The 24,303-nt window shown below is 44.6% G+C and overlaps 3 protein-coding genes across 15 annotated transcripts in view; 2 read left to right on the top strand and 1 right to left on the bottom strand.

Moving 5' to 3' along the window:
- Positions 1 to 9,821, top strand: part of ptk2aa (protein tyrosine kinase 2aa) — a 58,584-nt gene extending 48,763 nt beyond the window's left edge. For 10 of the 11 annotated variants that reach the window (XM_056582309.1, XM_056582305.1, XM_056582304.1 and 7 more), the window contains 10 exons: positions 472 to 546; positions 1,529 to 1,639; positions 1,847 to 1,951; positions 4,491 to 4,553; positions 4,941 to 4,980; positions 5,219 to 5,325; positions 7,324 to 7,479; positions 7,588 to 7,668; positions 7,758 to 7,843; positions 7,995 to 9,821. In XM_056582309.1, the coding sequence (XP_056438284.1) occupies positions 472 to 546; positions 1,529 to 1,639; positions 1,847 to 1,951; positions 4,491 to 4,553; positions 4,941 to 4,980; positions 5,219 to 5,325; positions 7,324 to 7,479; positions 7,588 to 7,668; positions 7,758 to 7,843; positions 7,995 to 8,121 (951 nt within the window). In that variant the 3' untranslated portion in view covers positions 8,122 to 9,821. The remainder of the gene's footprint in view (positions 1 to 471; positions 547 to 1,528; positions 1,640 to 1,846; positions 1,952 to 4,490; positions 4,554 to 4,940; positions 4,981 to 5,218; positions 5,326 to 7,323; positions 7,480 to 7,587; positions 7,669 to 7,757; positions 7,844 to 7,994) is intronic. The other variant, XM_056582303.1, reaches the window with a different exon arrangement.
- A 1,173-nt stretch (positions 9,822 to 10,994) lies between these two features.
- rplp1 (ribosomal protein, large, P1) lies at positions 10,995 to 13,734 on the top strand. The gene is made up of 4 exons (XM_056582325.1): positions 10,995 to 11,224; positions 12,227 to 12,301; positions 13,068 to 13,182; positions 13,610 to 13,734. Exons 1-4 carry the CDS (start codon positions 11,153 to 11,155, stop codon positions 13,690 to 13,692), a joined length of 345 nt encoding a protein of 114 aa, XP_056438300.1. The 5' UTR covers positions 10,995 to 11,152; the 3' UTR covers positions 13,693 to 13,734.
- A 632-nt stretch (positions 13,735 to 14,366) lies between these two features.
- Positions 14,367 to 23,652, bottom strand: clptm1l (CLPTM1 like). Of its 3 annotated transcripts, none has more exons than XM_056582315.1 (19): positions 23,537 to 23,652; positions 23,336 to 23,447; positions 22,407 to 22,625; positions 21,920 to 22,014; positions 21,343 to 21,550; positions 20,737 to 20,939; positions 20,273 to 20,351; positions 20,044 to 20,161; positions 19,717 to 19,811; positions 19,238 to 19,322; positions 18,718 to 18,821; positions 18,325 to 18,390; positions 18,184 to 18,234; positions 17,965 to 18,047; positions 17,637 to 17,671; positions 17,377 to 17,432; positions 17,116 to 17,160; positions 16,266 to 16,381; positions 14,367 to 15,556 (listed from the first exon to the last, which is right to left on the bottom strand). In XM_056582315.1, exons 3-19 carry the CDS (start codon positions 22,563 to 22,565, stop codon positions 15,460 to 15,462), a joined length of 1,695 nt encoding a protein of 564 aa, XP_056438290.1. In that variant the 5' UTR covers positions 22,566 to 22,625; positions 23,336 to 23,447; positions 23,537 to 23,652; the 3' UTR covers positions 14,367 to 15,459. The 3 variants fall into 3 exon arrangements, with proteins under 3 accessions (XP_056438290.1, XP_056438291.1, XP_056438289.1); XM_056582316.1 differs by having other exon boundaries at positions 22,407 to 22,601; positions 23,537 to 23,625; XM_056582314.1 differs by having other exon boundaries at positions 22,407 to 22,601; positions 23,336 to 23,652.
- Positions 23,653 to 24,303: the final 651 nt, after the last annotated feature.

Raw genomic sequence — 24,303 nt, 5'->3', positions numbered from 1 at the left:
ACACCTACCTATCTGTCTGTCTGTCTACACCTACCTGTCTGTCTGTCTACACCCACCTGTCTGTCTGTCTACACCTACCTGTCTGTCTGTCTGTCTACACCTACCTACCTACCTGTCTGTCTGTCTACACCTACCTACCTACCTGTCTGTCTGTCTACACCTACCTACCTGTCTGTCTGTCTACACCTACCCATCTGTCTGTCTACACCTACCTGTCTGTCTGCGGCTGCCTGTCTGGCTGCATATGTGTCTGTCTGGCTTTTTGTCTCTTTATATATTTGTCTTTCTGCAACCGCTTGTCTCTCTGTCTCCCTTTCTGTCTGCCTGCCGCCCCCTTTCTCTCTGCCTGTCTGTCTCCCCTTCTGTCTTATCTGCCTGTCTCCCACGTGTTTGTGTTTCTGTCTATGCGTATTAACTTTATGTGTGTGTGTGTGTGTGTGTGTGTGTGTATCTTTGTGTGTGTGTCTGTAGCCTAGCAGGCCAGGTTATCCGAGTCCACGCTCCAGTGAGGGATTCTTCACCAGCCCCCAACACAACCATTACCCGGTAACACACGCACGCACACGACACACGACACACACACACACACACACACACACACACACACACACACACACACACACACACACACACACACACACACACACACAATCATAAAAACACATGATGGAAAACCATTTTGCTTTTAGAAGCAGAAAGAAAGATGGTGGGGTATGATAGAGTGTCTGTGTGTTTTGGAGACAGAGAGATGAAGTTGTTCCATACTCATCAGACAGACACCAGGTATTTCCTGTAGTCCTAAAACCCACATGAACACACACGCACGTACACACTGATCTTCACTTCTACCTGTTTATGTGGTCTAGTGTCTCTCTCTCTCTCTCTCTCTCTCTCTCTCTCTCTCTCTCTCTCTCTCTCTCTCTCTCTCTCTCTCTCTCTCTCTCTCTCTCTCTCTCTCTCTCTCTCTCTCTCTCTCTCTCTCTCTCTCTTCCCCCCCCCCCCCCCCCCCCCCCCCTCTGTCTTTGTCTCTCTGCCCTTATAAGGAGTGAGGTTGGTCCTGTTCCAGATCATATCACATGTTGACATGACTAAGGCTATATATTACCTTGGTTTATGTTAGCTTTATCAACACACCGGCAGCTGGTGCAGGAGTGTGTGGAGCACCTACGGGGAGCTCTGAGATTCTGATCCGGCTGCTGATGACTGGAGTTTTACTAGAAAAGGTGTTAGACTTGGTCGCCCCTGTTTTGCATCATGGCGTCCCCACTTTGAAGCCTACATTTGGTCATTAGGGGGACACTCTTATCCGAGGCGACTTGCAAGTGAGGATGACAGTAATCACACAGCAGGCGTTCAGATTTGGTGCAGCTACAAACAAATCAAAGTGCTGCACGGCCGAGTTCCAAAACAACACCTGCACAGAGTGCCGAGCTGCTGTTATGTGGCTAATAGTGTTATTGACGTTGAACTCTCTCTCCCTCTCTCCCTCTCTCCCTCTCTCCCTCCCTCCCTCCCTCCCCCCCCTCAGGCCTCAGCCCACTGTGGTGTTGGAGGGGTGGAGGGAGGCTTCCCTCCCCATGACGCATGGAGCACTCAGCACAGACCAGAGCACACTGCCATGTGGAACGTCAACATGGAGGTACATCACACACACAATAACGCACACACCAACACACAGTAATGCAGACACACACACACACACTAAAACACACATATACACAGACACACAATAATGCACTCACATTCACGCACACACACACTAATGCACACAAACAAATATTGCACAGCAGCTACACTTTAGTGCAGGAAGGCTGAGTGTGTGTGTGTGTGTGTGTATGTGTTCCAGGAGGGCGGGTGTGGTGGTCATGTTTTGATGGAAGAGAGGCTGATGATGCAGCAGCAGCAGATGGAGGACGACCAGAGATGGCTGGAGCAGGAGGAGGGCATGATGGTGAGACACACACACACACACGCAGACACACAGGCACACACACACGCACACATGCACAGACACAAAGACACACGCATGAACAGGAACACGCATACACACACTCACACACACTCACAATAATTTTGAAAGAATGCATTGGCCCACACACATATGTCAATCCCTGGGTTTCACTCTCTAAATATCCACACATAACTGCCAGAGTTCACATATTTACACACTCATACTCGCAATGTTTCTGAATTCACTGCATGTCAAATTGTATAAAAGCATCTGCTCGCTGACTGAAGAGAACACAGTGGAGAGAACTGTCCATCCCCATGGTCTAATCCCCCATCTTTCATATCCCGGGTAGCATGTCCTTGTTGTTGAGGGGCCTGGCTGGCCTGCCAGCTCTTCCAGATGCACCACACATTTCCAGGCCTTCTCAGTGGAAACATTAAATTGTGTGGAAAAGTCAAACCTGGCAACCCAACGTGTTGATGACCTATTTTGTCATTTGGCAGCCGCAAGTGAAAGTGGTTTGTGTGGGCTGTGTGTGTGTGTTTGATCAGTTTTTCTCAAACTGTGGGTCAACAGCCTTTGAAGGGGGTCACTTAATAAATAACATAAAACGGTTTGATGGTGGTTGAACAAGGTTTTGATTTTAAGACAAATGAATAAGAAACGCTGATCAACTTACACTCTTTATGTAGTCTCATGGACATAATCTCATGGAGTAAGCACCATAGCATAGAACCATAGCATAGAACCTTTCTATGAAAATCTCTCTTGCTTTCTCAAATCAAGGTAAAGTGCCAACCAGTGCTCTTTAAGCATTGGCAACACTAGCCTTTGGGTAAACAGGCACATAAAGGTTTTGGAGGTGGAGCTTATCTTTTTTTTGTATTGACTATCAACAGAATAAATTTGAAGGTGATGATAAGATTTGCATATGTATTGTGTACATTTAATTAAAAATTTACGGAGGAATAAAATTAAAAAAATAAAAGTTATTTAGCTCCCCCTTCTGGCCAGGCAAACACTTGCAAGCTGTTTGTTTTCTTTGGTCATTTTATTTTGGGGAAACAGTGGAAAATACAAAGAAAGGCTTTAGAGATGGATCCTTTGGGAGGAAAAAGATGTGGGATTGGCAAGTGCATCAAGCAGCGGAATGAGAGCGAGGGAGAGAGACAAGAAGACATGGTGAGAGAGTAAGGTGGTTGGCTGCTGGCTTATTTCCCTCCCAAGAGTCTGTCCTTGAGGCGCACTGGAACTTATACTCCCTTGGAAAAAATCAAACTCCCATTTATTTCTTTGCCTCTCTCTCTCTCTCTCTCTCTCTCTCTCTCTCTCTCTCTCTCTCTCTCTCTCTCTCTCTCTCTCTCTCTCTCTCTCTCTCTCTCTCTCTCTCTCTCTCTCTCTCTCTCTCTCTCTCACGCCTCTCCCTTCCACTTCTGATTGTCCTTTTTCCCCCAACTTGGATTTTGTCCTTTTCCTGTCATTCCAGTCAGTCCTTCGATTCCTCTCTTCCACTTCCATTGATATTCTCTCGTAACTCGGGTTTAGATCAGTCTACCACTTCTTGCGTCGGACTCCAAATCGTTCCTTTCTTTGTCACTTTTCGGGCCCGATCTTCGATGGCCTTGTCTCTTTCCTACCCTTCTCTCATCCTCTACATCGTCCGTTTTCCCAGGATGCATCTCTTGAGGGCCTGCTTCACCAAAACGGTACATTGGGACTCTGAATAGAATGGGAGTGAGAAGATATTAACTAGAGAGCGATTCCGTATCAAACTGTGCAAGAACGTTAGCGCAAGTTAATAGGGATAGGAGCTGTGCTTGGGTAAAGGCTGGAGTTAATCTATGGTTAGAGAATCCTGCGTTAATGTTTGTTTGGTGAAGGGTGGAACTGTGTGGGATTGTCGGGGGGTGGTATACCCCATTCAAAGATATCTTGTTTTTTTTTACTGACGTCGCTGTCCAAAAGTGTACTGGGAAGGTCACCGTTATGGGCAGTTTGACTGGTCGATGTGGAAAAGTGTAATCGGTCAAGTGAAAGGGATGTGAAAGAGATGGTGGTTGAGCGTGTCTGGTCGTCTGTGACTGGTGGGTGGACGTCTTGAAAACAGGGAGACGTCATGTGTGTTTGGATCACATTGGGTCATGTGTGCCCTCGGAACCAATTCAAATTGAATAAGGAAGCTTTGATTCAGAACATGGTCAGTTATTCATGATGAATTAAGGTTGTATTTGTGGATGTTTGCGTCATAGTATATTTATCTATGGTTCTCTAACCTCTTACTCTTTGTCTCGGTCTCTCTCTGTCTCTTGCTTTCTCGCTCTCTCCTCTCAATCTCGTCCATTCTCTCTTGTCTCTCTCTGTCTCTGTCTCTCTGTCGCTCTCTCTCTCTCTCTCTCTCTCTCTCGTCCTCGCTATCTCTCTCTCGTCCTCGCTATCTCTCTCTCGTCCTCTCTCTCTCTCTCTCGTTCTCTCGTTCTCTCTCTCTCTCTCTCTCTCTCTCTCTCTCTCATCCTCTCTCTCTCGTCCTGTCTCTCTTTAGAAGGCTGAGGCCAGAAACAGCAGAGGAAGCATCGACAGAGAGGATGGAACGCTGCAAACTCCGGTCTGTTTCTAGTCAGCACATTCACACACGCAATCCATGCACAAACGCATGCACACACTTGACACGCACGCCATGCACACACACATACACACACTTGACACACAGACATGCACTCTCTTCATTGGAAACAGGATTAAAGTAAGGAAAAATGTGAGGGTGGTGACAAGAATAAAAAGAGAGACAGATGATGTTTATATTATCATAACAGATTCTGGCTAAGATTTAATGGCATTTTGAGGAAGCACCATGATTTCCCATCAGTACTGGTTGTATAAAAAGAATGATCTGGTATTTTTGTCAGCCTGCCTTGAGTTAACCTTTCTGTCTCTCTCTCTCTCTCTGTCTGTCTGTCTGTCTGTCTGTCTGTCTGTCTCTGTTCGTCCACAGGGAGGGAGCCAACACATATACCAGCCAGTTGGAAAGCCAGGTGAGATAACGGCTCCGGAGGGAAACACATCAATATTAATCCTCATCTTCATCTTAATACTTTTGACGGTAGTCAAAGTGGATTCATCCCTTCACTATTGGAGATCAACTGATTTGAAAGTTGATGTCTAGTAAAAGCAGTTTGCTGTTCCATTTCTATATTTATTCAAAGAAAGTGTAACAGTATTCCTCTTGTCGTTATTGGTGGTCATTTTATCAAAAATTCTTTTATTCTCCAGAACTAACCGCCGCCCCCCCGAAGAAGCCCCCCCGGCCTGGAGCCCCCTGTCACCTTGGCAACCTGCCCCTCCTCAACCCTGTGGACAGCTACAACGAGGGGGTCAAGGTACACACACACACACACACACACACACACACACACACACACACACACACACACACACACACACACACACACACACACACACACACACACACACACACACACACACACACACACACACACACAGTGGTTTAGTTGAAATGTTAATGTAATCGAAAATGGAAGCCGCAATTCCCATCAGTGTCTTCCTAATTTAATTTCCCGTCTGGGTTTAATATGAGGATGGGGTCAAAGATATTCCTGTTAAAACAAAAAGCATGTTTTTCTTTTTTTATTCCTGGTGCCTTTTTCATTGTATTTTCTCACAACTGCTGAATGTTGGAATGCATTTTTGTGGTCAACATGTGGTTTTTCCTAACCAAATCCAGCCTTTTTTAACCTGGGTTCCACCGTTCTAAAGACTATGAGATGTTCCTGTATGCTCCCTGTCCTATCCTGGGGTTCTCTACTGGTCTAACGTGATCTCTCCCTCTTTTCTCTCCCTCCTCTCTCTCCCTCTGCCTCTCTATCTCTTACTCACTATCGCATCTGTCTCTGGTATAATCCTCTCCACTCTCTCATCACGCTAACTTGTCTCTCCTCCTGCACCTCCTTCCTCCTCCTCCTCCTCCTCGCCTGGTGTTCTCCTTTTCACTCTCCCTCTCTCCCTAACACACACACACACACGTGTAGCCGTGGAGGGTAAGCAAGCCTCTGTGTAGATCTGTGCTATTGTCTTAGCATAGCTAAGCGTAGAGAGTAGCTCCCGTTACTAACCTCAGAGAAATGGCTACCTTGACATCATGAACTTCTTTCTGAAATATCTTATTCAGAGCTGGAGGAAAGGTCACGATATGGAAGAATATTAGTTTTTGTTGGCGACCTTTTAAGATGGTTGAACACCAGCGGTGTAACTGACCTTTGAAAAACTAAACGAAAAGGGTTGGTTTAATGACCAAACCAGTCGTTAAAGTGAGCTTGGCCCAGCCAGCTCCTCGCTATCGCTAAATGTCGTCATGGATTTTAGTTTGAACATGACTGAAACGATATGGGCCATGTGTTCACACGGTCACAAAAATATGTATTTGATTAAGTTAAGGCTATATAATTAAATAAGGCTATAAATAAGACGTCCAAGTTCCCAGGGACAACTTGGTGCTAAATGCTGCTAGTAATATTACTAGTACGACTACTGCAACGAGTGGTCCTAGAGGAAAATCTGAGGTGTCAAGGTATCCATTCCCCCAGCAGAATGCAAAATGGTGCACTCTGATGTGGGATTCTGGCAACCGGTACTTTGTTTGAAGTGGTTCATCATGTATTAACTGCTTGGGCCGCTGGCGCTCGCAAAGCTGTGATGGACGACTGTGAAACCATATCCAGACCTTGTGTTTTGATTGCTCCAATGTGATTAGTGAAGCCCCCCTTAGTGGGGGGCTTCACTAATCACATTGGAGCAGATCAAAACACTATTCTCTATTTGATCTACAGTAAAATACTCAACCACAAACACTCTTCTGTATGTGTTTTCAACATCTGAGCGGGTAAAGCGAGACCAGACTTATTTTTGGTTTGCTCTCTTCCCATTGATGTCATTGTTTTGTTGAGCCTGACCTCCTCTCAGGCCTAATATTCAACTCTCATGGTCGTCATACAGCTGGCTCTTGCACACAAGTGGGTTGCCGCTTATTACTAACAACTTTAGTCAGTAATACTAGCTAGACTAGTCATGTAGAGTGAGTGTGCGTCATTGAGTGCAATTGTGTGTGGCAGTGAGGGCAAGTGTGTGCGGTCGGTGTGTGTGTCGTCGATTTGCGTGTTTGCACGCACATGCATTTGTATGTGCTTGCATGCACACACATATGTATAAACATCCTTAACCTGATTGCTAGTAAATGCTGCCGCCCAGTGGTGAGACTGCGTCACTGCAGTCTTTCCACTGGCCTCACAGGTAGTAGAGGCAGCATCAGCAACGACAAGGCCCCGGCCAATCTGATCTCTCCCTCTGCCTGATTGGTCCAGTTGCAGCCCCAGGAGATCAGCCCGCCCCCGACGGCCGACCTGGACCGGTCCAACGACCGGGTGTATGAGAACGTGACGGGACTGGTGAAGGCAGTCATAGAGATGTCCTATAGGATCCAGCCCGCCGCCCCAGAGGAGTATGTTGCCATGGTGAAGGTAAGGGATGGAGATGGGATATATCATTTTTTTTTTCATTAATATTTGAATCTGTGGAAAGCTGTATCTTATTATTTGTGTGTGTGCCTGTTTATGTGTGTGTTATAGGAGGTGGGTTTAGCATTGAGGACCCTACTTGCAACAGTGGACGAGACGATTCCTGAGTTGCCAGCCAGTACACACAGAGAAGTAAGGACACACGTCCGCACGGACGCACGAACACAAAACCTAAGCCCACCTCAAGCATCAGTGTTCATAATGTGTGTGCTCTGTTCTAGATCGAGATGGCCCAGAAGTTGTTGAACTCTGACCTGTCTGAGTTGATCGGGAAACTGAAACTCGCCCAGCAGTATGTGATGACAAGGTACCTTGACGGCCATAAAAAAAACTCTATACTCGTAAGGATCAGGTTTAATTTAACCAACGAAATTGTAAAGGAATTTTCCGATGGACATCTTTGTTTGAAAAATATTGATGTGATGTTTTTGTGATACTGACCTGTGTCTTGTCCTCAGCTTACAAAAGGAGTACAAGAAACAGATGCTGACTGCTGCTCACGCACTCGCAGTCGACGCCAAGAACCTTCTGGATGTCATCGACCAATCACGGCTCAAGATGATCTCCCAGGCCCGCCCACACTAGCCTGCTCGCCAATGTGGGACAAGGGGATCAAATAAAGGCCAGTCCAGGTTCGAAGAAGGAGAAGAAAGATGGAGTTGGGGCCTGTTGCTATGGAACCTGATGGGTGAAAGCCAATCACAGAGGGCAAGATGAATGGATGGCTTGCAGGACATATATGGAATGAATGACAAATCAGTGAATGAATGGATGACTCTGAAGAAGGATAAGGACACAGATGTGAAGACCAGTGATGGAGGATCAGTGGGATGTACATGAAGGAATGAAAACACCAATCAGACATGATCAACCAGCGTCACTCTCTCTCTCTCTAGCTCTCTTCAAGGCACTATCCTACAACAGAACCCCCAGCCATAGCAGCTCATGGTTTGTGTCTCCATAGCTAGATCTACATTTTGTTCTTATCTTGCATTATTTTACTTTTGAAGCTCTGTATTGGAAGCAGAAGAGGATAGAAAAAGTTTCTCTTTTACTACATTTTTTTCCAGGTTCCTCATTTGTTTTGTCTCTTGCTTCTCGAAATGCCTATTAGTGATTTTTATAGGGTCTACCTAAGCAGGCTACAAACGTATACTACTGTCCCCCTCACATCCACACCCCCTGCAGAGATAAAGACTCTTGTAACGACTGAAGGATAATGACTGAATGGTAATGGTCTTATAGTGCACAGCTTCACCGGGACGTCATACTCACAACAAGTCAGGAAGAGACGAAGAAGACGGACGGACGCTACAACAGAACACATCCGACAGAACACCATGACAACTGGAACTCCTCTGAATTCACCATCAGCGGGTGGTCAACGAGATGACAATAACGACGCCTTCAATGTGTTTCTTGTTATTATCAGTAATTATTATTGTTTATTTGAATCTTGTCTCGCCGCTACTTACTTACTTTATTGTTTTCCGGCTAACTGCCGTTCTAATCATTTATGGTCACTAAAAAAAGTGTATTGGGTAACCATTGTTGATATATATAGATAATGATAGGTTTATCCTTTTTTTCTGAGTGTGTGTGTGTCCCCACATACACTATCAGTGGTCTATATCTCAGGCACCTGGACAGTGAACAAAAGATGTTTAATGGCCTATCTTTCTTGATTCGTATTGCAAAGACAAGACATTGTTGCTGAACCGCTTAGTAAACACACAAAGAAGTTCTCTATTTTTAACAATTCCCTGGGTCATGGATGGTTACTGTGGAATGGAGAGTGCAGGTGATGATGGGGTCCACGATTAATTTAGGTTTTTCACCCGTTACTATGCATGTTTAAACCCTGATTTGTGATTTCTCTGACCTTGGTCTTGTGAGGAGCCAGAGGAGGGAATAAAAACGGACGCTAAATTCAGTTCTGGTGCTGACATCCAACGAACTTGAGAACAGTGTCCCCCTAGTGGCTCGATTTTTTATTACACGTGTCCTGACAAATGCTGGGGGGAAAAAAAATAATTGTAATATATGGTTGATATTGTCCTTTTTTTAACGTGGTAATTTGAGGTGAAGTGTTTTGTTGCACCAGTAGTGTTGTTGCTGATTCCAATTTCCTGTACACACACTCTCACACACACACACACACACACACACACACACACACACACACACACACACACACACACACACACACACACACACACACACACACACACACACACACACACACACTCTCTCTAACTACAGCAGGCCCCCGGTCTGTCTGAAAGCTTATACCCAACTCTACACCGAAGGCACCTTGACTCTCAACACAACCACCAAAATTATACTATTTCCTCCATGCCAATTTCACTTCAGTGTTTCATAAAACTGACGCAGGCCCCTAATTTATTAAGATTGATCCCTTTATTCAAAATTGTAATATCCAACAAACCAATGAACTATACTTTTTTAATACATATATATATATTATTCCTCTCCCCATCGTTTTATTATGGCCCTCTACTTATTCTTTTCATTTCTACTTCTGTTCATCCTTCTCTTCTCTCTGTTTCTCTGTCTTCCCTCTCGCCATCTTTCCATGACCCACACCCTCACTCTCTCTCTGGGGCAGGTAGGATACTCAGGAAGGAGTTACATGTACAGTTTTTAAACCAAGCCAATAAAAAAAGTTATAATATTAAACACTTGTCGTGTTATTGTCTGTGTTTCTGTAAAACTAAAATGCAATGAAGTTAAACTGAGGTTAAAACCTTTTTTAAGTTAACCAATTTTAATAAGCAGACCGAATCTTAACAGTCCTAAACTATTTGATCTCCGAGTACCACATTTCTATGAGGAAACATGTTATTGAGTTGGGCCTGGGCTTTGGGTTTTTTGTGGCCAGGTTTTAGCAAACCAGGATTTTTAATCTTAATCTCCCGCAAAAGTAGGATATGTTTAATCTCGATAATAAGATTAGTATGAATATGATACTAGAATAAGATGTACTCGTTAAAATATATCTTAATTTGTGAACTATAATATAGATAAACCGTACATGATGATAAATATTATCATAATATAAATATATTTTTGTTACCATGAATAACTTTCTTCAAATTCGAGGGGATCTATGAGAAGGCAAAATAAATGTCTTAAAAAGTGGTGCTTATGCAAATATGGCATCTATTGGTGAAGGGCTCAACACTTCAAGATTTATTTAGTTTTCAACGTCCAGCTGCTGATCGGTACAATTAGTCTTATTTTGACATTGCATACCACCAATATCATGTAGGACTAGCACATTAAAATATTTGTCTGCAAGACATACAGAAATTACTAATGCAGTAATAATACTACATAGAATACCAGAAATAAAAAAATAAACCAAGCCATTACGTGACGTGACGTCGGCGGAGGTACCCGTACGCGCTGACGCACGGTATATAAAGCAACTCCCCGCCCCTTTGCGTTCCCTTTCCGCTGAAACCCTTCAGAGTAGGAAGTCAATTTGCCTAAGGTGCTCGGTTCTTCATCTGAAGCTAAGGCCCTCAATCCGGCGACTAGCACCGTTAAATTTAGGCATCCGACGTCCAAACCCTAAAATCCAACATCTACAATGGCTTCCGTATCCGAACTCGCTTGTATTTACTCTGCTCTGATCCTCCACGACGATGAGGTCACCGTCACCGTAAGTCTCCCGCCTTCACTATCCCTACTCACCGTTCACACACGCGTATTACACCGGGAGAACCGCGTAGTGCCGAAAATAGCCCTGACGGCTGATGAGGGGCTTGAATAAAAGTCATAACGTTGTCACATTATGGAAAAGTTGCTAGTGGTTCGCCAGTTGAACGTCTTAAAAGCTAAAGTTACTATAAACTAGCCGGTAAAAATGGCGCCTCCCATGGTGCTAGGCCACGTTGTTGGACCAGAGCATTGCTATGTCTCAATGTATTGTGTTCTGATTCTTGGTATAAACCGACATTGTTTGTTGGCGTATAGTTCGAAAGTTAACTTATGTTTGCTAGGAAACCTACTCAATGTCAACATCTGTGTATGTATTGACCTGTACATAGTAACGTTAGCATATAGCATAATACAGCATGAACCATGGCAGTCTTTTATTTACGTTCCTTGGGATGGAGTACTATGTAGATACTAGACTTGACACCTGTCAGTCATTCGTAAAGCTTTCGGCTCGCACATGTCAATTCAAATAGTTCAGTTCAGACAGACCTGTGTGAGGGTGGTGTGGCTGAGTGATGGCTGTAAACTGTCTTATGACGGCTTTAATATTAAAAGTGATATGAATAGTACTTTTTGTTGTGATCTGGCATGGGAAGGGAGAACTTTGAAAAAACCTTATATTAAAGTACAGCCACGTGTTGATGATTGTCTGAATAAGTTTGTTCTGACTAATGGCAAGCCTCCCTCGATTTATGGGTTACCTTAATCTATGTGGGGAACTCTGTTATATAATAACGATTAACCTCATACTTGTGTAACATAAGCAAACACGACTAGCCATGTAAAATGAAAGATCTCTGCATTGTCCATCTTTTGTCTATGGTTGTCCCTGTCTGTCATACATACAGATGTATTTTCCCTTGTTAGGCTTAGCAACTCCATGTACAGTAACTCATGGTGACCTGAAATACTAAATAATCTTTTATCCTTTTTGTCTGTTTAGGAGGACAAGCTCAACGCCCTCATCAAGGCAGCTGGTGTAACCGTGGAGCCTTTCTGGCCGAGCCTCTTCGCCAAGGTGAGGACGCCAGTACCCCCTGTCTGGAAGATGCACCTTTGATCGTCATTCTGACCATCGTTTCACTGACTGAATATTTGTTTTATCTTGTAGTGCTTTCAACCGACGCTCACCCTTCTCAATACCAACTATTTATAACACAACCCTTTAAATACGACATTATAAGGGCAACTATCTATTGGCTCATTAGTATTACTGCTTCCCTAGCCAGTTCCTCACTGTCAATACCAGTGTTCTTGACCAAGGTCCAGACCAGTCCCTGACTTAACTTGTGTTATTGTAGGCTCTGACCTGTCCCTGACTGTAGGCTTGTATACTTGTAGGCTCTGACCTGTCCCTGACTGTAGGCTTGTATACTTGTAGGCTCTGACCTGTCCCTGACTGTAGGCTTGTATACTTGTAGGCTCTGACCTGTCCCTGACTGTAGGCTTGTATACTTGTAGGCCCTGACCAGTCCCTGACTGTAGGCTTGTATACTTGTAGGCTCTGACCTGTCCCTGACTGTAGGCTTGTATACTTGTAGGCTCTGACCTGTCCCTGACTGTAGGCTTGTATACTTGTAGGCCCTGACCAGTCCCTGACTGTAGGCTTGTATACTTGTAGGCTCTGACTGTAGGCTTGTAGGCTCTGACCAGTCCCTGACTGTAGGCTTGTAGGCTCTGACCTGTCCCTGACTGTATACTTAGTTTTCTTGTAGGCCCCGACTGAATGCTTGTGTTCTTGTAGGCCCTGACCAGTCCCTAACTGTATGCTTATGATCTTCTAGGCCCTGACCAGCGTGGACATCGGCAGCCTGATCTGCAACGTTGGAGCCGGTGGTGGAGCCCCGGCCGCCGGTGGTGCCGCCCCTGCTGCTGCAGCCGCGACCGCCGACGCACCAGGTACCTATTGCACCTTCACTCTCCTTAGTATAAAGCTTCCAGTTTAGTCTGGAAGTAGTCAAAAGTTACTGGGTTCGATACCAAATGTACGCAGACTATCTGTAGGTGTCCTTCAGCATGATGCCCCATCCCTATAGGTTCCTTGGAAACCCACTGAATGCTTTCATAAATTTTTGATAAACGTCTGCTGAACGATTTGAGAGTTAATGGTGTAACAGATTTTCAAAGCAACTTGCGTAGACGTAGATTAATTCTGGGTCTCTTGCCACGCAAAGCCTACAGATGCATTGTGGACATCATTGGCATCGAAACAAATTCCTGAGTAGGAGTCGCAACAGCCTAGTCCCTACACTATCCTGCAGACCCATTGGTCCTTGGTATGTTGTATGATTCAGACATTAACCCTCTTTCCTTTCTGCCCTTCCAGCCAAGGTAGAGGAGAAGAAAGAGGAGAAGAAGGACGAGTCCGAGGAGTCTGATGACGACATGGGCTTCGGTCTCTTCGACTAGAAATGTTTTCTAAAAAAACGAAATAAAAGAATGGAAACAATAGACATTGTATTGTGGTGCTTTTGGAATCCTGTTTTGTTGAGGGAGTTTTATCTTTTCTTTAATATTGATTGACATTTTATACCGCCATGTGTGAGTGATTAGTCGTTACAAACAGTTTTTAAAATTTGCCGCTGACATCACAAGTCGGTGTGTCCACCTAATAATAAATTGGATTTATAAAACGTCTTTCAATGATCAAGGACGCTTTACAACGTAGGCTGGAACACAAAAAAAAATTGTATTTAAATAAAAAATACAAGACAAGGGGGGGGGGTTGGGGGTCACAGGCAAGTTTGAAGTGGGTTTTGAAGGTGGCCAGATGTATGCTGGATATATCAGCCTACCCAGTGATTTGTAGCAAACGTTGCTCATCTAGTGGCCACTTGTGATGTCAGAAGATGCAGATTTCAAAACTGCTTGTAATGGCTACTCACACCTGTTATGTCACCTTTAGACGGGACTAATTGAAAAGCCCCCCCATCAACACTAGGGGTAATGTTGCTTGGCCATTGATCTACCTGTTGGCATTGTCAACTGACTGCCCAGGTAGATTGATCGAGGGCGAAATTCTAATAACATTGTATTAACATCCCATTAAATACAGATTGAATTGTAGTTTGTGAATGATACCAGTGAGAAAATAACTGAGCGATGCATACACCCAAATGTAATGACCCTGATGGTTTTGAATTCATAAGCTTTGCTATTTCGATATTCGTATTGTACCAGGAAGACATCCAATAATCACACAACCATAGGTTAGGAGACCATCACATGTTGAATAGTGTCATAACTACTGCAGATTAAGCCACCAAATAAACAAAGCTACAGTATATTAAAACTTTTATTACATTTGAAAAAACATTTCAATATTCAGGCAAATTTATATTCCCTTCCGATTAAATATGCCCACATTTTAAATTGATGCACCATCATCTTCTGAACTGATTCAGACGAGCTCTGCCAGAGTTGGTCCAGGTGTAATACTAACTCATGTTTCACACACAACTAGAGAAAGTACACTTTATTTTACATTTGGCACTGGTATTGGCCTTGGAGAAAATACTTGAGGTAAAAAGCTTGTCATGAAAATTAAATTTGCTGTCGTAAATAGGAGGTTGGATATCCAAATTTGACAGTCTATTTTTGCAGAGTTTTTGTTCCCTTGTATATGTTAAAACGTCCAATTATTTTTGTAAACCAGTGACGATGACCACCATTATCAGTATGTTACACATTGAGGGGGGGGGGGCATAGCTATGACCTCAATTTGTTTCCAGTGCAAAAAAATAATGTTTAGTTCCCACTGTTAGAAATCAACAGGCCCTCACAAACCATAGCTAATAATGTCCCAATCAACATCCTGTGGTTTCCCCTTGTGTAATCAAGAATTGCTTAATTACATCACTTGAAATGCCCCTTTGCAGCCCCTCTCCAAAATAAAGTAAAAGCAATTCACATACCGGTAGTTCAGCATTGGGTCAGTCAACACCGAGACACACCTACACTCGGGCTGACATTCCCATGGTACAGGTTTAAGGTATAAAGAAATAATTAAAATAAAGTCCTTCATTTAAAATCAATCAAAAACCTCCTATCAGATCAATCGGATGTCCTAGACGTCAGTAGGATTGGACTTGGATCAAACCAGCTGCATAGATCTATCGGTCCTGTCAAAGACCAATAAATAAGTTTAACGGACGGCAAATTCATCTTCCTCCTCTTCTAGTCTTTGTGCACCTTTCCCTTGTCTCCAGGCTTGTCCGCCTCGTCGTAGGAAACGCCGTATTCATTCACCCTGGTCTTGTCCACTGGATAGAGCCTGCAAAGACAACACAATTGGTTTGTTTGTGGACAAGCTATGCAAGCGAACACATTGAAAAGTGACGACTCGGTCCCAGTACTGACATCGCAGAGAGGGGGCAGTGTTGAGGTTCTCATTAGCGGTAAATTGCAACAGGTGAGGCTGCAGGAGTCTCATGTTGTGAGGGTTCAGAGTCTATGGAGGAGGCTCTCTGCAGGGGAGACTCCCGAGTTTGTTGGATTAACGAAGAACACACGTTTGGTTCAAGAGGCTGTGGACCTGCGGTGAGTACTTCTCACCTAACCCCCTAGATAGGCAAGATTGCACTCGCCCAGGGAAAGTTTAGGAACAAACCTCAAGTTCATCACACCACGTAGGGGTAGACGTTAAGTTGCGTGCTGGCCATTTGGATAATAACGAGTGCGGTAGTTCTGGCGCGGTACGTTATCTTTAACTTATCTTCAACTTTTATGAACAATAGGGCTTTCTGGACAGGAGAGTGAAGGCAAGGGGATGACGTGTAGCATACAACCATTGGTAGGGATCAGATATGTATGCAAGGGCTTTTGTACTTGGATGGAGCGAAAGGTGGAGTACTTTCAAATATAAACGGTAGCATAGGACTACAGGTCAGAATCAAACGTGGGTTGGTACAGGGCATACTGCCCGAGTTGTTGTCAGCACACTAGTGGGTGGAGCCAGCCCCCGATGTGAGTGCTGGTCTTACCATCTCTGGTAGAGGTAAATCAGGAAGACTATGTCGTCTCGGAAGCAGGCCAGTCGGTGGGAGGTTGGCATGGTGATGATGAAGGCGAACACGTCGTCGATGAATGTATTGAAAGCCTGGTGAGGGAAATCAGATCGATCAATATCCAAATGACCACAACGGAGGCAGCAAATAGCCTTATTCAGCGGAGGCCTGTAAGAGGCCTGTTTAATTTATAGCTAATAGCTATACAGATACCATACCATGGTGAATGTGAGGAAATGCTCAATCGCTTAAGAGACAGCAATTACCACTTAAGTATTAAGTCATTCAGTGACTGGCAGTGTATTCAGATACACGTCATTCCGGAGAAGGGAGGTAAGGCTTAGGCACCGTGCTCGGGGATGACGACATGACATATTAAACCTGATTTATAGTCGCTGTGCGTCCACCAAGAATGACGCAATCCCAGCCCTCGCGTGTTTCAAGCGATAATGTGTTCGCACACCTCTGACATTTTGAGCCTCTGCCAGCAGCGCAAACTGTCCGTCCAAACAAATGTTACGGCAAGAATTAATGCCATGTTTGTGAACTTCACGAACGGCGACTGTAAATTCGGCTTTTGCCTACGGACACTTGGAATCAAACCCAATAGCTTTAGAGAGACGAAGACCCTTAACAATGAAATGGATGAATAGCGAAGGGATAACAAACAATGGATTGTATACGCAGTAGCCGTGTCAATAGAAAGCATCCATCATCAGGAGAGCATACAAACGAAGCCCTTGGTGTCTTCTTGGAGCACTCTCAGCCGGGCTGTGAGGGCTCGGCAGCTGTGAGGGGAATCTGAGCCGCATTAAGAGGATCTTACCTTGTACATGAAGGCTTTCCAAGGCAGGTGCGCCACAGACTTCAGCTGTTCACAAAGGAACAAAGAACACAAACATTGGAAGTTTGAACAGGGTGTTTTGGTTTTAGAAAAGGTAATATTTCAATCTCGAGAGATCATAAATGCCTCTCAAGTTTACCTACCCCCCCCCCCCCCCCCCCTCCGAGAAATTGTTAATAAAAACAGTATTCTAGAGTATAGGAAGAAAAATGGTGAAAGGATCATGGCAATGTGTGTCTGTACCTTGAAGTTGACAAACAGTTGTGGAAGCATGAAGAGGAAGCCGAATGCGTAGACACCTACAGAGAGCCAGGGAAGGGCGTAGTTAGAGCAATGTACTGGACACGTGGATTGTTTTTGTGTCGATCATTGATTGATAAATACATCGTCATCAAGATCCTAATCAGCCATCGATAATGCAAAACAAACCTCAAAATATGAACAGTCAGGACAGGAACATCCAGTGTTATGAATATTAAAAAGGGAAACTTTGTATAACGTACCGTTAACTAAGCTGTTGATCACCCAGGAGTACCAGCTAGGAGAGAGAAAGCAAGGGGGGGGGGGGAGGAGTTTGAAGACGGAGGGTATAATAACAGGTTTGTGCAGGACCCTCCTGATACACGCGCCAGTGCTGTCTCCGTGAAGAAGCACTCTCTGTGTCACGAAGCTCAGGAGACGTTTAACACGCAGAGCTTTTGATTAAGCACTTCAAGAGTCTTTAGTTGTCAATTAACAATCACAAACTCTCACCGGAGAGAAGCAGGGAGTAGAGTATCACAGACACATACACACACACACGTTAATAATGACCACCATGTTATTCATTACCTTTTGTATCGCAGAAACACCAGGGCATACACGGCCCCTCCTAAGCACAGAGGGTACAGCAGGTAGGAGAGGTACTTCATGGCCTACAGGCAAGACAGGAGCAATACAGGGTGAATATCAGGTTACTGCTGGAGAGGGAGGCGTGATTACTCACGCCTCCCTCTCCAGCAGTTGAAACTTATCTGTTGGCCTATTGTGTGTAGTGGGCATGTATCTTACCAGAGTGTCGTATTCTTCTGTTCTCTTTTCCGATTCGTCCAATTTCCCAAACTGTCGACACAGAAGTGGCCCATTTTGTTAAACGCTACTGCACAAACAAACAACCATCGGTGTACAAAGGGAAACCTTTTAGACTCTTACCAAGAGTGTTGGTTTGGATCCCTTCCAGAACACCTGGATCTTGAAGGCCTTTTTCACCTTCCACACCTGGGGGAACCAGCCAATCACAGATCAGAACAGACCCCAAGAATCATCAGAACCTACTTATACCCGACTCAATTTGATTTTAAAATACGAAAACAAGGGTTTTCTGTAAAACTGGGTATCCATATATCAATACCGTTTATAAATGAGCATGGATGCCAAACCAAAATCTCCTCATTTAAATTTTTTTTTTATCAAAACCACTCAAGAACCAATACTACTATCCAATTGGGCGAGCATCTTGAGCAATCTGTTTCTTGTGAACGGAAACACTGATTCAACGTAGATGGGAGAGCCTCCGGTATCTGACAGTGTCCAGGGTGTGTTCACCTCTATGATGGAGCCTACTCCAGCAGGGATGAGGACCAGGAGGCTGGTTTGCTGGTCCAACAGGTACAGGAAGATGACGATGGTGCTGAAGCATCGCCACAGCACTGGGGAGGCAGAATACACAGACCGGCACCATGACAACACGTGGACGGGAACGGGGGGGAAATCTGACTGGTTGATGTTTACCACATCAGAAAGGTTGTTTGAGCTAATGTGGAAAAAGTACCGTAGTATCGTAGTGCATCTCATGTTAACTGTATGAACTGTATTTGTTCAACATTTGTTGATGCTTCCTCTGAAGCTGAACAGTTTGTGCGTTAACCTTCCAAGTCTAAGAATAGCCCCTTGCACCCTTCGTTCTTTCCACAAAATAAGCTGGGCTTTGGTGTCATTTCTTTGGAGGAAAGAATTCAGACATGCTATGGAGTCCTGCAGCTCCAATGAGATTGCGTGTTCAGACGTGGCTCCAACCTTCCCCCCCCCTCCCCCCACAAACCTAGAATGCGGTCACGTGACCCACCTGCTTTACTCGACATTCCCACCATGCTCCTCTTCTGCTTCCAGAAGCTGATGTCGTTCTTGAACGCCAGGAAGTCAAAGAGCAGCTAGGGAGAGAGAGGGAAGGAAGGATAGACGACATGACAAAAAGAAGAGAAAGTATGGCACATGAGTCAGACTGAATATTACATCACTGGTGAAGCATCAATGACATATTCATCCAACTCAAATTTCTGTTTTGTGCAATACGGTTGTTTCTTTAAACTCAAGAAAGAAAGTCCGCCTGTGTCATATAAAGATTTGTGAGCCTTGTCTTAACAGATAACTAAATGGAAGGTTGCCAAACTAGTCTTTAGAGCTACATCTGTGCGTTTAACATTCTCGTGTTTCTATGAAGTCAGCTTCCTTGTAAGGTTTATGAGATATTGTTTTTATATCTTGTTTTAGTTTATATAGTTTATTTTGCTGTAATAAAATATATTGTGTTTTTTAAAGACTCACATGAAAGGCAGCGACGAAAAAGGTGAGAGCCAGGAAGTAGAGGTTAGTGTCGACAAAGATTCCCTTTATCTCGTCCGCATCTTTCTCTGTAAAACCTGGGGGGGGGGGGGGGGAAACACATTATAGGATAAAGGAGTGCGTTTGGGGTTGTAAAGAGTTAAAAATGGTAATGAGTTCAAGGGAAGTGACTGCCTCATAGCCTCTGCTGTGACTTTGTAATGCAAGCCCTTCTAGTTTATTAATGGCGATTTCTTGCTGACTCTACAAAGTGCATGCGGTTACTCAATGTTTAAACACGTCTGTAGAGCCGTGTGTATGTTTACATACCAAACTGTTGTAGTGAATACACTGCGTCTTGCATGTGAATCCAGAATCTCAGCCTCCCGAGAGAGATGGAGTCATAGTTTATAGTCAGTGGAAGTTCCTTCGTGGTGCGGTTGATCTCCTACAGACACGCACACAAAAACACACACACAGTCACTTGTATGAATAGTCGACAGACATTTAATGTTGGTTAACACTTAAGACATTCTGAAAAGCATAAACATTGACATACCACCAAGTCCTTGACTCTGTTACTGAGTTCATCGACAAAGAGCAGTGGGAGATACACCATCTTCTTACCACTGGGGAAGCTGGATGAGACACAGATACACGATTACATTGCACTCTAAGCAGGGCACAGTTAAAGGAAGCCACACAAGATAAAATGTACTTTCTTTTTATCCAAGATTGAGATCGCTATCCTATCTAAGCCTTCATATCATTATCCTATTTGTGAGTGAATGTACGTTGATAACACTGGTGAATCCAACATCACGATAACCCGGTCGGGTGGTTCTATCTTCGAGCCTAGCGTGTGCGTACGTGGTGCAGTGTGTTTGTCTGAGGCCAGGTCTTATACTTTGAGGTATATGTGTGCGTACGTGGTGCAGTGTGTTTGTCTGAGGCCAGGTCTTATACTCTGAGGTATATGTGTTCGTACGTGGTGCAGTGTGTTTGTCCGGGGCCAGGTCTTACACTCTGAGGTATCGGTGCACGTCGCTGGGCAGGGACTCCTTATCAAACTGGAAGTGGTCACTGACGATGTTGAGCGTCAGCCGCGTCCGCCAATGGGAAACGGGGTTGTCGGATTCGGCGGCTCCTTCTCCCCCTCCGGCTCCGCCCCCTGACGCGGGGTTGCCATGGCGAACGTTCTGCTGCCCCGGTTCTACTTTCAGTTCCTGACATGCAAAACCGTCACAGGTACAAAGTAGATGGCGTGGACATCTACAATAGCCAACCCCCCCAACTATAGCCAACCCCCCCCCCCCCCCCCCCCCCCCCAAACCACCTCTAGCCAACCCTAGAACATTATATTAGTTTTGTTGAAATACTCCAATATGTTTCGATTGTATAACAGTTTATACATCTACATAGTAACTGTATAAGTTAGTGTGTTACTGTATGTCCTATAGAGGCTTTCTCCCTTTATTAAAGAGGGGACCTCGGGACTATCATGGTCTGGTAATACATTTACGACCTGTATCTGATTTCACTGCAAGTCTCTTTGGATGAAAGCATCTACTTCCTAACTGAACTGTGAACTCTACAGTCAAACAGATGCACCGCCCGCCGCTAGCTCACCTTAGTGCTGTCGTCCTCGGCCTGGCCCTCCTCAGCGGAGATGAGGGACACCTCGGGGGGCTTGGGGAGCATGTAGGTGGTGAGCTGGGCCACCAGGTGCACCTGCTTGGAGTCCTGCCAGGGGGACACGCCCGCCTGGTGCACAAACACGATGGCGAACAGCGTGCCGTTGTGGCGCGTCTTCTTGGGCAGCGACACGTTGACTATCCTGCACGAGGAAAGAGAGGGGTGGGAGAGAGGGGTAAATGGTAAGGGGGAGGGGGCAGTGTTAAGATTAATCATCACATATGGTGTTCCCTGCAGGCTGGACTTTAGTTGAATTTATATACAATTTGTCTTTCACAACTCCACCAACACCCTGAAACTACTTCCTCTCCTCAAAACCTGATTTTCCCCTCCATTAACTCACATTCCCACTGCTTATGCAGGCATATTATGTTTTTTCATTCAAAGTCAGTTGATACAACTGACTGTTTTATTTGAAATTTACGTGGAACCTTTCCTTGTGAGCGAGGGCACCGCCACACGCGTGGAACCTGAGTACATATCAGACGGCGCAGGGTGTTTCACAACCTACCTCTCAAACTTGCTCTCCACCTCAAAGTTGTCCTCCTTGTGAATGAGAGTGTGCCCTCCGTCCGCGTTGGGCTTCAGCGTGCTGTAGATACTTAACTGTTGGGGAGGGAGAGGGAGAGGGAGAGGGAGAGGGAGAGAGAGAGAGAGAGAGAGAGAGAGAGAGAGAGAGAGAGAGAGAGAGAGAGAGAGAGAGAGAGAGAGAGAGAAGCATAATTGATCATCAGAAATCATTGTTATCAGAGTATCGTAAGTTGGTACTCCGTCAACATGGACGGATGGATAAAAGGATAGATAGAAGGGTTGGTGTGTGGCTGGATACACAGAGAGACAGACAAACAGCGAGACAGAGAGCAATAAATGGACAGAAGGGTTTCTGTGTGGGTGGATAGACACAAAGAGCAATGGATGGACAAAAGGTAGGGTGTGTGGTTAGACAGACAGACAGACAGACAGACAGACAGACAGACAGACATCTGATAGCTCCCCACCTGTAGCCTGGGCTTGCTGGCCAGGAAGGGCGTGATGCAGTTGGGGGGGTCATCGCAAGGCTTGGTGTACACGATGCCATACATCACCCAGCAGGTGTGGAGCACGTACACCACGAACACGCCCACGATCAGCGTGGTGAAGGACGTCCTCTCAAACATGGTCACGCCCGGGTCGGAGCGAGTCTTGTTCAGAGGCTAGGGGGCCACACAGCCATGTGTCTGGTCGTTATGACAAAGATGTATGAACAACTAGAGGAGACAATGTAGCAGCATGACTAGATAGGTGGTGTAGTGGCTACGGTGTTTGATTAAGCCAGGCTAGGGTGTTCGATTCAGCCGGGCTAGGGGGCTGTGGATGGGACAACTCCAGGCTCAACTGTGTGCATACTTGTCATTCCCAACACCTAACTGACCGTTAATGACATGCATCTGAACTCACTGCTTGTGATTAATGTTGGTTAAACATATGCAAATCCCACAACAATAATATTGTTGATCAAAATAATTTATTAAACAAGCATTCGCCAAATGAGACAATGATTATGCCAATGCCCTGCTGAATGGCCTGACGGTTTATGTGGACTGTGGTCTCTTATGGAGAGGTATGGTGGAAGCAGGAACTTGTTAGTCAGGTATTGCCAAGTCAGTGTCTCTAGTTAGCTTGAAGAAAACAGAGCGGTGTACACTAGAACAATCATTAACAAACTAACGATGGAGGGTGATATTATTCAACACTAGGTTTACCACACTAGGATACATCCAATATGTATGGGTGGATGAATGGACGCAATTGCTAACTGATCACAGGTTCAATGATTTGACAGCTTGCATCCATGTCCACTTGGGACTTACCTTATTTGATAATGGGAAGCTATCGACATTTTGATGAGATAACGTGTTTTTCAGATGACAGCAAACGTGTTTCTTACCTGTGCAGAGACGGCCAGCAGTAAGTACACTCTCCGATGGATGATTGGCTGCCTATTCACCCATTGCGCTTTGCTTAGATAAGACGTCCAGGCGACCGTATCACAATTCCATCTATGTATAATTTAATTTCAAATATTATAAATGGTACCGAAGTAATGCGTATGTGTGGTCTTCATTTATTCACGAAAAAAAATAGTAACCTGAATGTAGTATAGAAAACTGCAGTGGATTTTATATTTCCGCCATTCGCTTCCTGGTAGATGCTTTCGATGAGATTTGGAGCATTAGTAACGCGAGACTTGGTGCGATACCTCCCGCCTTCCACACCCACTCACCCCTTTTTGATGCGTTACTATCTCGAGATTTTTAATATTTTTTTAGGTTTTTGTATACCCTCCTCAAGCATTTATTCCATGCTAAATATGAAGGACAGCATTTAGGAAAATATAAATAAAACCCAATGGAGACCAAACATGACGTAGCTACAACATGTTGGGGTCTAGATAAGTAGGCAATTACAAGAACACACCTGAAGCAGTTTAAATATGTTGATGTAGTGACAACCTGACGGATGACTATGAGCATATTTAAAAACAAAGACAAGCCAAACGGATAGATTTTTTTTTTTTTTTACTGTATCAATGGGAACTAATTGACATATTTCGAAGAATAGAATACAATAGTACAGTACAATGTTTAAATACATTTATTTATTATTGTTGATGCGTTTAGGGAAATCTCTAAAATCAAAGAATCATGCCTTTCGTATTATGTCTTTCTCGGTTTGTCCTTCCCCGTAGCGTGATAAGAACATATGTGACAGCTTGGAGGTGCAATTGCTCCATCCACTGATCCACACAGACTTGAGACCGTCTTTTCTCCGTACCCCTCTCTTCCTCTGGCTCTCTCCCTCCAGCTCTCCTTCTCTCTCTCCCTCTCCTTTTCTTTCCTTCATCCTCTGCTACTT

This window comes from Gadus chalcogrammus, chromosome 22, assembly GCF_026213295.1.
Source record: "Gadus chalcogrammus isolate NIFS_2021 chromosome 22, NIFS_Gcha_1.0, whole genome shotgun sequence".
Taxonomy (NCBI): Eukaryota; Metazoa; Chordata; class Actinopteri; order Gadiformes; family Gadidae; genus Gadus; species Gadus chalcogrammus.
The sequence above is the reverse complement of the archived record's forward strand: the minus strand, read 5'-3'. Positions and strand labels throughout refer to the sequence as shown.

Coding starts and splice junctions, on each gene's coding strand:
- rplp1 (XM_056582325.1), top strand. CDS start 11,153: ATGGCTTCCGTATCCGAACTCGCTTGTATTTACTCTGCTCTGATCCTC. Junction 11,225..12,226: donor ACGATGAGGTCACCGTCACC/GTAAGTCTCCCG, acceptor TTGTCTGTTTAG/GAGGACAAGCTCAACGCCCT. Junction 12,302..13,067: donor GGCCGAGCCTCTTCGCCAAG/GTGAGGACGCCA, acceptor ATGATCTTCTAG/GCCCTGACCAGCGTGGACAT.
- clptm1l (XM_056582314.1), bottom strand. CDS start 22,565: ATGTTTGAGAGGACGTCCTTCACCACGCTGATCGTGGGCGTGTTCGTG. Junction 20,352..20,736: donor GTGCACCGATACCTCAGAGT/GTAAGACCTGGC, acceptor TGTCTCATCCAG/CTTCCCCAGTGGTAAGAAGA. Junction 18,048..18,183: donor CAGAAGAATACGACACTCTG/GTAAGATACATG, acceptor TCTTGCCTGTAG/GCCATGAAGTACCTCTCCTA.